The sequence below is a fragment of the Prunus avium genome, chromosome 2 (assembly GCF_965620075.1).
Source record: "Prunus avium chromosome 2, drPruAviu1.hap1.1, whole genome shotgun sequence".
Lineage (NCBI taxonomy): Eukaryota > Viridiplantae > Streptophyta > Magnoliopsida > Rosales > Rosaceae > Prunus > Prunus avium.
The window spans coordinates 21,405,337-21,420,917 of NC_142285.1; the positions used below are offsets into that span (position 1 = coordinate 21,405,337).

The 15,581-nt window shown below is 35.4% G+C and overlaps 1 protein-coding gene across 1 annotated transcript; it reads left to right on the forward strand.

Moving 5' to 3' along the window:
- The first annotated feature begins 4,025 nt into the window (after window positions 1-4,025).
- On the forward strand, window positions 4,026-12,674 carry LOC110744772 (pentatricopeptide (PPR) repeat-containing protein). The gene is made up of 10 exons (XM_088249108.1): window positions 4,026-5,002; window positions 5,485-5,612; window positions 7,075-7,215; window positions 7,819-7,905; window positions 8,220-8,373; window positions 9,005-9,064; window positions 9,915-10,343; window positions 10,955-11,250; window positions 11,438-11,567; window positions 11,893-12,674. Exons 1-10 carry the CDS (start codon window positions 4,079-4,081, stop codon window positions 12,400-12,402), a joined length of 2,859 nt encoding a protein of 952 aa, XP_088105234.1. The 5' UTR covers window positions 4,026-4,078; the 3' UTR covers window positions 12,403-12,674.
- The last annotated feature ends 2,907 nt before the right edge of the window (window positions 12,675-15,581 follow it).

The following is a 15,581-nucleotide window of genomic DNA, read 5'->3' on the forward strand; positions in this document are numbered from 1 at the left end:
TCATATTCCAAAAAAGGTCACATCCAAAGTGACATAGGTACTGGGAGGGTGATAACAACGATAGCATTTTTGATAAATAACATAACCCACAAAAATACAACGTTGATGAACGAATGCCACACATCCAAAAATTCAGGGTGTGAGTATCAAAATAGAGGGCAAGGGGCCCGTGTTTCGCAAGCACTTGTAAGGGAGTTTTAAAGTTCAATACACAAGAAGGCATGCAGTTGATCAGGTGAACTGCAGTGACAATAGCATCATCCCAATGATGACGAGGATCATGAGCTCCAATTAGAAGTGCTCAAGTTGTTTTAAGAAGATGTTGATTCTTTCGTTAAGCAACACCATTGTTGTAGTGTCTGAGGACAAGTCATCTCATGGATAATTCTATGTTGTTGGAAGTAAGCCTGAAAGTCATAATTGACAAATTCTCCACCATTGTCTAAGCAAAGATTATGTATTTGAGCCCTGAATTGAGTTTTCATTTGTTTGTGGAAGAACTGAAAATGAGAAAACACTTCGTTTTTATTCTTCAGTAAATAAACCCAGGTCATCCGTGTACAATCATCTACAAATGTGACAAACCACCGAACGCTAGAAGGAGCAGTGATAGGTGAAGGTCCCCATACATCAGAGTGAATTAATGTAACAAAGTAGTACACTTACTCGTACTTAATGGATATGGCACACAGTGACTTTTGTCCAAAATACAAGTATCACATTTGAAGTCGGAGTCCTTGAAACTTGAGAATAAATCAAGTATAAGATGCTTCAAATAATCACTTTGATGTAGAATCACTTTTCCCAATAATCACTTTAAGTGATTTTATGGAGAAGCACATGAGAGGTGCTTCTCCATATAATCACTTAAAATCACTAAAAGTGATTATATGGAGAAGCATGTGGGAAGTGCTTCTCCCCATAAGTGATTCTGGACAGAATCATTCCCAAACGAGCCCAAACCTATGACTATACATGAATAAAGTTGAGAGTTATATTACTTAATTAAGTCAACACAGACTTCGTGACTCTAGAGGTTTCTTTTTATTTAGTTAATATTTTTACATATAAATCTACTGGTTTATAAATTAAAAGAAGAAACCTATTGGTTTATTTAAATTTTCTCAATTATTGTTCCCTCACTTGTATTATTAAATGATAAAGATTTATTTATTTATTTTTTAAAACCGAAGTTAAGGGGGAGGGTGTTTTACACCCAAAAACTTGGAGTATGACATGTGTGGTGGATTAAGTAGGTTGGCAACCAAATAGCAAGTAAACAAGTATTAAAGAGGGAGATCACACCAAGCAATAACAAACTTTATAAATTGTAATTTACAAACTCAAAATGTCTTTGCGTTGACTTGTAGTCTCCCAACCACAAGTAGAATACCAAACCACCTCAGATTTACACCCCAACAAACTGGAACGGAACTATGACTTGTACAACCTGGGCTATAGCCCAGGTGAGTTTTTTCTTTCTTTCTTATAGTTAGTGTTAATGTTAAGCCCATTTAGAGCATAAATATCAATTAAACTATTTTTGTGATGATAAATTTTCATTTTTGAATTTTCTTTTCTCTTAATTCATTTTTGTTCATCATGGTAGACCTTAGCTGGCATTGTTGGTGTAAAATAGGCCTTTTAAACAAATAAAATAAAAATGATATGTTCTTAAATGATTTTTTTTTATATATATGATCAATTCCGTAAGCCTCCCTTAAGGGTTTAAACAAGTTTAAAATCTAACAGTTCAATAAGGTAAATCTAGCCCACCCTATTTTGAAATCCTGGGTCCGTAGTCTCTTGGCTCAAGTCCATAAGACAACTCAGGGATACTAACTTCATTCCTTTGCTCTTGTCATGAAATGATAAAATAGGTTGAGCTTCACTCAAGATTCCAACAAGCATACACTTATGTTGCATTTGGTTCATGAAAAATGTGGCTTGATAGTAAGTCCAGACATGTGAAATGGTTGCATGGCACATGAGAAAATAGGGGGAAAATGAAACCGTCTGCCCCCCTTGGATTTCATTTTTTCTTCCCATGAGAAACTAAGGACATCACTAAATGCACTTTTTTCATGAATATTTTGTCCCCATTAATAATTTAGAATTACAACATTAAATGCAGTCTTTTTTTTGTTTTATTTTTTTTATGTAAAATTTAAAACCTAAACTCTGAAACATTTTCTTGAATTTATGCAATGGAACTTAAGTGGGACTTTAGATTTAGGTTCTGTGATGGAGGAAGCCCCGATGTTGTATGGTTTTGTCCAGCTCATTGAGCTTGTGAAAAATATTATTTGAAGAGGAAGATAAAGCAAAAGACTCTTTTCGTTTGTGAAAAATACCTTCTTGTTAAGTGGTTGATTCTTAAAAAAAAAAAAAAAAAAAAGAAGGGAAAACAACGATTGCAGCGGTCTAACAAAATTTTGGCTGCCGTTTCATATGTTGTAATGTTCATCAAATAAATTGATGAGATAAAAAAAATATTGATGAGATAAAATATTTTTAAAAAGGAAATTTTGCATAAATACCATCTGAACTTTTTGGCATGTGCGAGATTACCACATAAACTTCTAATTTTTACAAGTAACCACCTGAATTATGTCAAGTAGCCCCTCTCAAATCTAGAAGAGTAGAAACAAAGAAAGAAAAGTTATTGAGCCCACATAATTTCCAAATACATTTTTTAAATTGAAAAATCAACACCTAAAAAAACCAAAACTTGTATTCAATATGGTGGCATGGCTATGTTCGCCTTTCCTTTAGATATAGGCTTTTGCAAGGTCAATCTATCATCATATTGTTGAAATGGGATGTGGAATGAAGAAATTTTAAGATGCAACTAACACCAAAAATTTGAAAGAAATAAAAAAGAACGATGAAGATTGGCCTCAGCCGTTGTGGAAGAATAACTCGATTTGAGAGAGATGTTTATTTTGGTGGGTGAGAATTGGTGTTGGAAGGAGGTGGGGAAGTCGTGAAATAATTAGGTTAGTTTTCCTATTTAATTTTTTCATTTAAAATTAAATTCGGTTAGTTTTTAAAAAGTTAAATTTTTTTTAGTTATATTGATTGACAAAAATTCCCTTCAAATGATCACATATCTATAAGTTTGAAAATAAACATTTAAATGCAGTATATGACTTGATTTACCGGAAATTTTTAATGGGGTTAGATGTAAGTGGTAAATTTCAACATTTTATATTTATGCAAATTTCCTTTTAAAAAAACATGTATACGCATTGATATTGATTTTTCCTTTTCAGTAAATAAATAACACTTTTAATATTATGCATTTATTTGGTCATTATACACACTCACAGCACTTGTGTATGAAAGTTTACCAAACACTTTGACACTACCTTTTATCCTCACAACCTTTTTACAAATAGACTTTACCAAACATTTAACTGCTTTATTTAACAACTAATTATTTTCGTAGCACAACATAAACTTTTTATTTTTTTGAAATACATCAATACCAAACTAACCCTAAGTTTGCTCACATGGAGTGGAGTTAAATTGATAACAAAAATTATATGTGGTGCTATTCCTATCAAGCCCTGAGGGCTATGGGTTCATATCTAGGCAAAAAGTTATTTTTGGTTCTTTTAATTTACCGCTTTTTATCATTTTAGTCCATATAGTTTAAATTTTGTCAATTTTATTCATGTATTTTTTAATTTGAGCAATTCAAAGGAACATTACAAAATTTGTTAGATCCTATGCTTTGATGCAATTAGAAGGAATTTGACAGAATTTGTAATGTGTCATTAAATTGCTCGATTTTAAAATTACTGGCATAAGCAAAGGACACATTAGTGTAGTAGTTTAGAGCAATTGCTCCCCAAACCAAGGTCCTGAGATCGAGTCCTCACATTTGTGTAATGTATATGAGTTTAGTATTGTATTGCCCCTCTTAATAAGAAAGTTTTTTTTTTTTTTTTACTGGCAAGTGAATGTGACTTTTTGCCTTGTGTCTGTACTGAGCGCTACACTTCGCTCCCAAAAGAAACATTGGTGTTAACATTCGAAAAATGCACTTCCAGTTGATAGTCCTAAGCAGATAATGGAATTCTCGCTCAGCACCCCACACTATCTCAACACCACCACTCCCTTCTCCACCCTCATCCACAACCAGAAACACCACTCCTCCTCCTTCTCCTCCTCCTCCACCACCACTTCTCTCTCTTGCTCTCTTAAACCAACGCCTCCTCCACTGCCAAATTCTGAAAACCCCACCAGCTCCTCCCCTCCCTCCAACCAAATTCGCCGCCCCAAAACCCTCAAAACCACTCCTTCCCCCTCCAAACCCACCTCCAAAATCCCCTCTAACCCCTTTAGGAACCTCATTAATCCCACCCATGCCCCTACCCCACCAATTAACTCCACCACCAACACCAATTATCACCCCTTCACTGACAAGCTCTGGCTCACCAGCAAGCTCTCTCCCCCACCTCCACCTTCGCCACCCCAAACGGAAAATCCTGAAGAAAATCGAAAACCCATCAAGGACAATGCCCCCCAGAAGAATTCGGTTTTGCCCAAAATTAAGTTCCAGCAAGAGGGTAAAATCTTTGTGGGGAATTTGCCCAACTGGGTCAAGAAAAATGAGGTTTTCGACTTCTTCCGGCAATTCGGGCCCATAAAGAATGTGATTCTGATTAAGGGTCATGACAGTACTGAGAGAAATGCAGGTTTCGGGTTTGTTATTTATGGGGGTTCGACTGCTGCTAAGTCTGCCATGAAGGCGGTCGAGTTCGATGGCGTGGAGTTCCATGGGAGGGTTCTCACTGTTAAATTGGATGATGGGAGGAGATTGAAGGAAAAAACTGAGGAGAGGACGCGGTGGATTGAAGGCAACGACGGGGTTGAGTATCGTTCTAACTGGCACAAAGAGCGGGACAGCTCGCGCAAGGAATTGCGCAAGATTATGGATACTGAGCCGGAGAACTGGCAGGCCGTTGTTGCGTTTTTTGAGAGAATTAAGAAGGTAGAAGATCAGTAACACGCTTTATTAATTTATGTGCATTTCACATTCACCACATGTCAAAATCCTAATCCATGACTTGTTTTGATATTTATAGCAGTTTAATTTGTGCTGTATGCTATTGAGTTATGAGGTATCAGATGTTCCTTGAAGTATATTGTTCCAGTTATTAAAGATTGGAGCCAGGAATCAGTCATAATGCCTGTCCATAAAGTTGAATCCAAATATTAATAATAGTAAGAGGTTCTTCTAGAGTTGGGTTTATACAATGACTTGTACTTGTCCAAATCACAATCTTTTTCAATTGCGAGAACTAATACAATACCCACCACACACACATTTTGTACATTTATATATCTATGCTCTCTGTGGAGCTTATTCTATGAATGGTTGCTTTTAATTTGAGCAAAAGTATACCATTTTTGATTCAGTGTTGTGTACATAACACAAATGTTTGCTTGTATGTTTTTTCTTCTTTGTATCAGCCTTCTAGAGGAGAATATGGCCTGATGGTGAAGTATTATGCAAGGCGAGGGGACATGCATCGTGCTCGTGAAACTTTTGAGAGCATGCGAGCAAGAGGAATAGAGCCAACGTCACATGTGTACACAAGGTAAAACTTTGTGTGTAATTTGTAGAATTTAAGCCTTCTGTAATAGTTTTTATGGGGACAATTTTGATTTTGGGTTAAACACATTTTTGATCCTCTAAATTGTGGGCAAGTATCAGCAACTCTTGATTTCTAATGTCAGGAATAAAGCACCTCTTTCTCTTTTTTTTTTTCAATTTTTTTTTTTTTTTTTTTTCAAATGTAACAAGGAAGTTCAATGAAAAACTTTAACTGATTAAGTGAATTGAATTCAACAATATGGCACTCAAGTCTCAAAAATTGGATTTTAATTGGTAATTACTGATGCTAGAAATTCTTGAGTATACTCCAGGAAATTTGATAAGGACTCATGATATTGATAACCCTTCCTATGTGAATTAGAGGCTCTGAGTTGAGTTAAAATTTAATTACAGTGTAATTAGTACACTTGGTCACAATTAATTTAGATAAAGTTTCTTGCTATTTTATCGAAGGATTCATATAGTTGACACCCTCGTTTTATGAATAAAGGCTTTGTTGAGTTGTGCTGGACTTTATTCTGACTAGTTGAGTGATTAATGAGACATCGTTGCTTGCAGTAGAAGTTTAGAGACTTTATTGAATCATACATCCATTTACAAGGTAGTAAGATTGTTAAAGCTATGGCCTTTGTTTCAGCCTATCTTTTGGTGATTATTCTAGCTTATGACCTTTATGTAGTTCCAATGTACATTTCTTTTTATGTAACGTCTTCAGAGAAAATTACTGTCAAATCGCACTACCATTGGCTCTTGTAGCCACAGTTGTTCCTCTCAACGTTTAATAAGAAGGATGCCCATAGGGGTTTGTTGAAATTATATCCCACATTGGAAATTGAAACCCTTGCCTTACAATGGGTAATGTCCTGGGCCTCTCCACCCGTTGCCAATTGGTTTTGAGTTGGATGCTCTAATTCTGTCACGGTATCAAAACATACAATCCATGTGTTAGGCCCAATGACCACATGTGCTCCCATGTCATCCAAATATGAGTTGTCCACGTGTTTGACTTAAGTCATGACACATGCACTATGGAAGTGGGTGTGCTTAGAGTTGGGATGGGTACCCAATGGGTGTTAGAGGTGGTGATGGTGGTGGTGGTGATGGTGATAGGTACCCATTGGGTGCTCCTTGCCCATTCCTAGGCGTGTTCAGAATATATCCCACATCAAGAATGTAGAAGTCTTGCCTTACAATATATAATGTCCCAAGTCTCAAATTGTATTGCCAATGGGTTTTGGGTTTGGATGCTCTAATGTATCAAGGTTCAAGCTCTAATACATCCCTTGTTGTATAGCTTACAAAAGTCAAATAATCATACTATGAATTTCATCGTAGTTTGAATTGTAATAATAATATGTCTAATTATAGATATATTTTGTGAGAGCATGTACTTATAGAGTTTTGAATTTCCTGTTTTCAATATTAAAAGTTTGTATTACGTGCAGCCTTATTCATGCTTATGCAGTTGGCAGAGACATGGAAGAAGCATTGTCATGTGTTAGAAAAATGAAGGAAGAGGGTATTGAAATGAGTTTGGTGACTTACAGTATAATGGTTGGGGGATTCGCGAAAGTTGGCAATGCCGAGTAAGTAAGCACATACATTTCTAGTTTAGTGTATCCGAAGAATTATAGTTGTAGGATATTTTATTCGCGAAGTGCTATTTTTTTATTTTGTAGACCTATTGGGTATGCACATCAAGTAATGCCTATATATGGGGCTTGCAATTAATATTTTTCTCCTTTAATTAGTAGAAATGTATCACTGTTATTTTAATTTTCAATTCGTGACACCTGTCATGTAGCCATTCGTCAAGTTATTATAGAAAATTAATAAAAAAGAGGAAAAAGAATCTCATCCAAAGAAACTTTTCATCTTTTATGTACCTTTTGCCTGAGCTCTTGTTGATGCACTGAAATCAGTAAGGTCTCCAAATTGTACAGATGTAATGTTCCTTATAAAATCAAGGACAGTAAGCTGCTGATTGACAATTGCATAACTAGTGACCTTAATTGACGCAATTGCCTTTTGCACTTGCTGCATGTTTCCTTCTTGCATCTAAGGTGCAAGTCACCAAACTAGGCATTCGAGTATTGTTTTATTCCAAGTGATAAATTGTAATTGATTCTATAACTATAACATAGCAATCCTCGCATATCCTTAATTTAATGTTACATGATGTTTGGAAGAGCTGCAGATCACTGGTTTAAGGAGGCCAAAGAGAGACATACAACATTGAATTCAATCATTTACGGGAATATTATATATGCTTATTGGTGAGTGTTCCAAATTCATTCTGTTGCCCCTTTCATTTTGGCATCATTGTATATTTATTGGTCATTATGTATCCATAAATTATGAGTATTAAACCCCATCTAAAAGCTGAAAGATTGAGAAAGTTATTAACTCTTCATTACTTTTCTCTTGCATTAGTTAACTTTCTCTTAGATTATCATGTGCTAGTAGTATTGTTACTCAAAATTCTATATTGGAGGTCATCTTCATATAGTGTAACTTGTAAGTAAGATGCATGTTAAGTGGATTACTTTTCCTTTAAATTCATGTTGTTTCTGTCTTGCGTAAATTACAGTCAAACATGCAATATGAATCGCGCTGAGGCATTAGTGAGGGACATGGAAGAAGCAGGGATAGATGCTCCTATTGACATTTATCACACCATGATGGATGGCTACACCATGATTGGCAATGAAGATAAATGCTTGGTTGTGTTTGAACGACTCAAGGTACAAGCTTAGGTGAAAGTGTTTCTCTTGCCTAAGCGATACATATGTATATGCATCTGTGCTTGTGTCCCATAATCAAAAGTTCATTTTAAGAAGCGACATTTATTTTTATCAGATGATATTTGTAGATTTTGACTGGATTTGGATTTTTTTTTCTATCTATGTTCTATAAGACAATTCATGGTTAAAAAAAGGCAAGAAGAACTGTAAATATGATTAAATATGTCCTCTTTGTTTGAAAACATAGAAGACCTCTTTATACACAAAGAGTCAAAGACTAATTATTAATTAATAAAAAACCAAGATGTAGTTTCCATCTTAGTGCTGATTTAATTAGAGGAGCTTTACATGGAACCTTAAAACAGAAAACTTAGTTACAACTTGCAAGTATCTGGAATTTAGAAATATAGAAATGATATGTACAAGTATAAAAATTAAATATAGGAGTTGTTTGTGTATGATGGTAGTAAAAGGGATGTAGCCTATCCTTTACTTTTGCCTCTAAAGGTTCTTAGATTTTCTGTTAAGCCTTTAACTCTTGCCTATCACACTACAAGAGACTGTTCAATATGTCCATAATGATTTGACTTATTTCTCCTCTGTATACTAATACTTGCTAATTGGCATATAGGAATGCGGGTTTACACCTTCAGTCATCAGTTATGGATGTCTGATCAATCTTTACATTAAGGTATGACTCCTTTTAAATTATTTTTTCCGTTTTTGCATGATAGTGACAATAAGTTGCCTCCAGATTTTGTTTTGTGCTATCATTTAAGGTCTTCCTGTTCAGTTAAGAAACAAATTGCAGATTAAGTTTAACTTTTGGAACCTGAGAAATACTTCCTCATAAGGCCAACTTGGAGTATTAAAACATGAATTTCCTTGTGTGAGTAAGCTTACATGATACATCACTTCCTTGGCCAACTAAGAAATAAAGGGCAGGCCTTTCTTTGAGATACTCTTCTTAAACCCAAGGTGGTGTTATTCTTCTAGTCGTCTATGTTTCCTTCTTCCCCTCCTGTGTCATGTTAGATTTTTATCTTCTAATACCTAAAGTATATGTATAAGTACAGAGCATTCAGATTGCTATTTAACCTTTCCTTTCTTCCAATCACCTACCAATCAAAATGAAGAATGAAAAATGAAGTTTTTGCTTCACCATAACCTGATGATCCCTGTTATATACATACTAATCCTTCAAAGCTGTCAAATCTACTTAAAGAGGTCGTTACAACATTGTCACCTGAAGAAAACCCTAAATTGAACTGAGCAAACTTTTTATATGTCCGCTAGTTTCTATGCCTACATGTTATTTGCGGGTGCTAATATCTGTTGAGGGTAGTTGTGTAAAGCCTCGCATTGCTTTCGCCTTCACGTTCGTTCTCAGTGCATAGCTTTTGAGTTTGTTCTTTTGTTTCTTCTTTGAATGCCTTGAATTCAGATTATCACCATTTTGTTTGTGGGGGTGTAAGTGTGTACTTATTATCATTTGGTATATCAAATATGCCTAATTTTCAGATTGGTATCAAAACTTTCAGATTGGAAAAGTTTCTAAAGCCTTGGAAATTAGCAAACTGATGGAATCAGCCGGCATAAAACATAATATGAAGACCTACTCCATGTTAATCAATGGATTTTTGAAGCTAAAAGATTGGGCTAATGCATTTGCAGTTGTAGAAGATTTAGTGAAGGATGGTTTGAAGCCTGACATAGTCCTTTATAATAACATTATAACAGCATTCTGTGGAATGGGTAACATGAACCGTGCTGTTCGTACTGTCAAAGAAATGCAGAGGGAGAGGCATAGACCTACATCACGGACATTTATGCCGATAATACATGGTTTTGCAAGGGCTGGAGAAATGAGAAGAGCTCTTGAGATTTTCGATATGATGAGGATGAGTGGATGCATTCCCACTGTGCATACTTTCAATGCTCTGGTTCTTGGTCTTGTGGAGAAGCGACAGGTAAACATCCTTGAGACACACACCCACAGACAGACACATCCATATCGATCTTCTCAAATCAGGATGTCTGGATTTTAAAATTTACAGTTCTGCATGATTTATATTCCCATTCATTACAATCATGAATGAAACAGTACAGAATTATGATTGAAACAGTGCAGAATTATGATTGAAACAATGCACAAATTAAATGCACTACAATTATGATTGAAACAAAAGTAAGTTTCAACTGTTTCATAAAAAGAAAGAATGCTTAAAGCTGAATCATCCCTCCACAATCAGACTTGCTGGGACTCATTACTAGTAGTGATTAAAGTGAAATACTAGACCTAAGCTTTTCCATACCTTTAAATAGAAGTTTGTTGAGCTAATGAATTGTTGCTATGCAATATCTGGTATGTTTCTATTTGTTGCAAAATAAGGACCACAGAAGATGTTCCAAATATTGATTTATGTCTCCATTGTGAACTCTTCTCCGCTGTACTTCGTAGTGTTTGAAAGTACATGTTGATTAATCCAGTCTGTTTTAGCTTGGAATCTTATATTATTTTGCTTCAGACTTCCTCCTGTTCACTCCAGAGGTAATCCAATGTATCTTTTATGTCTTGCAGATGGAGAAGGCTGTTGAAATATTGGATGAAATGACACTGGCAGGCATAAGCCCAGATGAACATACATACACAACTATCATGCATGGTTATGCATCTTTAGGTGATACGGGAAAAGCCTTCGAGTATTTTACCAAATTGAGGAATGAGGGCCTGGAGCTAGACGTGTATACATATGAGGCATTACTGAAGGCATGTTGCAAGGCAGGCAGAATGCAAAGTGCTTTAGCTGTCACCAAAGAAATGAGTGCTCAAAAAATTCCGAGGAACACCTTTGTGTACAACATATTAATTGATGGGTATGGTTTGTTTAAGCTCTTCAACGTGCACCAATATACTTCAAATTAGAGCTTTCATCAGTCTATATTTTACTTTATTATTTTTTTCTAATTTTTTTTGGGCAGGACGTTTATATAAAGTTATTGGATTCTACTTTTTCTCTGCTTCTCAACCTGTCTACTGACTATGGCTGTTTCCCTTATGCAGATGGGCTCGAAGAGGTGATGTTTGGGAGGCTGCTGACTTGATGCAGCAAATGAAAAAGGACGGGGTGCGACCTGATATCCACACCTACACATCTTTCATAAATGCTTGTTGTAAGGCTGGAGACATGCAGGTATGCTCTTTAGTAAGTAATTATCTATTTCCTATTGTACCGTTGATAAAGATAAGTTTGCATTTAGCATATTCTTATTTTTTGTTGGTTGGGGCTTGATAGGTATTTTAGGATTTTTCAGGTCTTTGGGGATAGTTTTATTCAAATAGCATTGCTTATTTGACCATTTTTTCATCAGCGAGCCCTTGTCATCTTGCTCATTTCAGTTGGCCAAATGTGGGTTCTTAGAACACTGAAGTTAGAAAACTAAAGTGACCTCATTTTCAATATAAATTCATTAGTTTAGTTCTGCAGTTCCGTCTTTTATGTACATTCTGTCTTTCAGAGAGCTGCAAAAACAATTGAAGAAATGGAAGCATTTGGAGTGAAGCCAAATGTTAAAACCTACACTACGTTGATACATGGTTGGGCACGTGCTTCTCTCCCAGAGAAGGCTTTTAGATGCTTTAAGGAGATGAAGTCGGCGGGGTTAAAGCCAGACAAAGCCGTATACCATTGCTTGATGACATCTCTGCTGTCAAGGGCTACTGTTGCTGAAGCTTACATCTACTCTGGTCTTCTGTCCATTTGTAATGAGATGATAGAATCTGGGTTGACTGTTGATATGGGAACTGCAGTTCACTGGTCGAGGTGCTTACGCAAGATTGAACGAACAGGTGGCGAGCTTACAGAAGCCCTGCAGAAGACCTTCCCTCCTGATTGGAGCTCATCTCATACTTTGGATGTGAGTTCCAACGCAGACAGTGATGATGAACTAGATATTATTAGCGATGATGATGACGTGGAGTTTGCTAATAGAATAGATGGTGGCAACATTATGTCGAGGATGGTCTGAACGACAGAACATGGTTCTAAATCATGTGCTTAAAGTTATTGGTATAGGACATGGCATATGTGTTATAGGCACGTACAGCCGTTATGCTCTTGATGCTGGTTGCGGCAGCAGAACTTCACGTGAAGCAGGAAAGCACTTTGCAGGATAAGAACCCTTGCTATTATTTTTATGGTCATTCTTCCTCTTCAGGCTTAAACGTCCCTTGTACAGAACAACCTTAATTTTGTGTATTAAAGAACATTTTGGTAATTAGAATTAGTTTCATCATTTTACGTCGCTTGACTATGCCATTGCCCTTGATAGATAGGTCTAACTCCACATTGTACCTTGGAGTTCTTGAACCACTTTACCTACAATATATATAGGTGCTAACTATGGGAGGATTTCAAAAGATGACTATTGATGGAAAATTATTGTAGTTGGTTTTTTTATATTTTATATTTATTTATATAAATTATATTCTACTTTAATCTAATATAAACTATAGGTAGGGGAATTTAAACTCAGTGCAGAGTTGGGAGGATATTCGCTCTAGCCTATGTCTACATTATTGTAGTTGGTTTTAAAAGGGGTAACACAATCACAACAAAGCTAGATTACTATAATGGGGCTAGTCACACTTAAGTACGAAACTCATAACAAATATATATTGTCCTCATCATCTATGACATGTTTCCTTATTAGGAGTGAGGGAAGTCATGAATCGAGGAACTTAAATAGGATAATTAAGGAATTTGAATTGAATCAGCTGCTCCTCTTAGTTGATTTCATTCCTGATTTTGAGAGTATTTGATTACGGATTTTAACATGGAACCCGATAGTATTATGAATCCACTCCTACATTGAAATACTTCTTGGAACACAGTTTGCCATTTTTGATCTCCCAAACGGTACTAATGTTAAGATTACCATCTTCCTTTACACAGTTGTAATTTCTGTTTGTAACGGTTACTAAAACGTTTCCAGCTACTGTAAGTGGATTTTTCCATAACATATAAAACTTTCAGTTGTTATAAAAAACAGTAGGAATCAGACTTGTATTCTCTGCATTGGTCGTTTCGCTCCCCATGGTTTTACAATTGAAAGGTGCATATTTGAAAATTCACATGGTTTAACTTATTTTCTGTTTATCTTCCCAGAATTATTCTCAAATAAATCATAGTTTTAAATTTTCACAGGTCAGTGTGTGTGTTCGTTCATCCCTCACTACTATATATGCTTGACAACTTTCAGTCTTTAGTTTCCCATTTGTTATTTCAGGTCATTAAATATTTCATCATGCTATGATTTTAGTTCAAGCTTATTAATTAGATCAGTTGCTCCATCAAAAATTGCACAAATCAATCTTCATCTTAGATAGATCTCTGAATTCTTTTAGGGCTTTATAATATTCCTATTTCATCGCAAAATAATTGCGTCGATCGATTGATAAGGTAAAGTTTCATGATCACCTGGTATAATTTTGGAAATGGAAATGCAAATGCAAGAGTTTTGTTTTGCTTGATAAATTTCGTAAAGATCGGCCTGCCAAGATATTTTTAAGAAGAGCTATTGTTTGTGAGTTTTTATCTAGTTGATGATGAATGAATTGTGTTGAAATGATCATGTTTATTTTCTATAATGATAGCTAGCCGTAAGGACCAATCTTTAAGGGCTCGTTTGGTACACAGAACTATCTTGGCATAGACTATGCTTAGGGACTGTCTTGGCTTGGCTTGGCTTGGTCTAAGTTGGATAACACTTATCCTGCGTTTGGTGCACGCTTGGACTAGGACTAGATTTTTTTTTTTTTCAAAACTATCTATGTATATGTATATATGTATAATACATGTAATACATGTATTATGTATTTTATAATATATGTGACATGTATGTGTATATACATGTATATATGTATATTATAAATAATATAAACATATGTATTTTATAATATATATACATGTATATACATGTACATGTATATATATATATATATTATATTATAAAATACATATATATATATATGTATTATACCCATGTATATATGTATATTATATATATATAATATATACATACATTATACATATATAATATATGTGTATATAGGTGTATATATGTATATTATAATATATACATGGGTATAATACATACATATATATATATATGTATTTTATAATATATATATATATATACATATATATACATGTATATACATGTATATATGTATATTACAATATATATAATACATATATAATGTATATGTGTATATATGTGTGTATATGTATACTATAATACATACATGGGTATAATATATATACACATATATGTATATATACGTATATATATATATGTATTATAATATATAATATATAATATATATTACATATATACACATATGCTATTATTATAATATTAATATGTATATGTGTATATGGGTATATTATTGTTGGCGCTAAATCTTGAATAGATAGAGATGAGTGCAACTTACAAGTGGGATGGACGATCAAGAGATCGATTGGGTGTTGGATGCCGATTCTTCCTGTCCTTGGATGCTGATCCTGAATAGAAGATAAGCGAAGCTCGTGAGGTCTATGGAACCGGTGTGGAACCAGCCTAAGACCCTCCGATGCTCAAGTAAGATTGTTTTTAAGAGCTCTTGCTGTTGACCATATAGAAGTATAAAAGTCAAGCTGAAAAGTCTTACCACTGTATTGTAGTGGGAGGGGCATACTTATAGAGGGCATTTAGTATGCTCTTAGCGCTCATTTTCGATGTGGGACTCGTGGGAGGGCCCTATGAGGTTGACACGAGTCCTTAGATATTTCAGGCGGGTGCTTCGAGGTTGATTCTGCAGAATCGGTAGGGGATACCGATTGTAGGCTGTGTTGGGCCCTGTAATGATCTTTTGCTGCTTTGAGACAATATCATCAGTAGCCTATGCCGATTGTCCGAGGCCTTGGGTGCTTGGGCGAGTTTATGAGATCCACGTGTCGTTGTACGAGTGGAGGGTCAGATATGGTACAAACAGTAGTCCCCCAAGTTGCCGATTGAGAAGCTTCTCGGTTGGGGACTTGAATGTGTATTCGGCATTCTGACCCGGACACAATGGTCCCATAATTGCCGATGGTGGTATGTAGTCCCCCAAGTGCCCAAGGGAGTGAGCTTGGATAGGAGACGGCATGATGTGCCGGTTGTTGCAA

Coding starts and splice junctions, on each gene's coding strand:
- LOC110744772 (XM_088249108.1), top strand. CDS start 4,079: ATGGAATTCTCGCTCAGCACCCCACACTATCTCAACACCACCACTCCC. Junction 8,374..9,004: donor TTGTGTTTGAACGACTCAAG/GTACAAGCTTAG, acceptor ATTGGCATATAG/GAATGCGGGTTTACACCTTC. Junction 9,065..9,914: donor TGATCAATCTTTACATTAAG/GTATGACTCCTT, acceptor CAAAACTTTCAG/ATTGGAAAAGTTTCTAAAGC.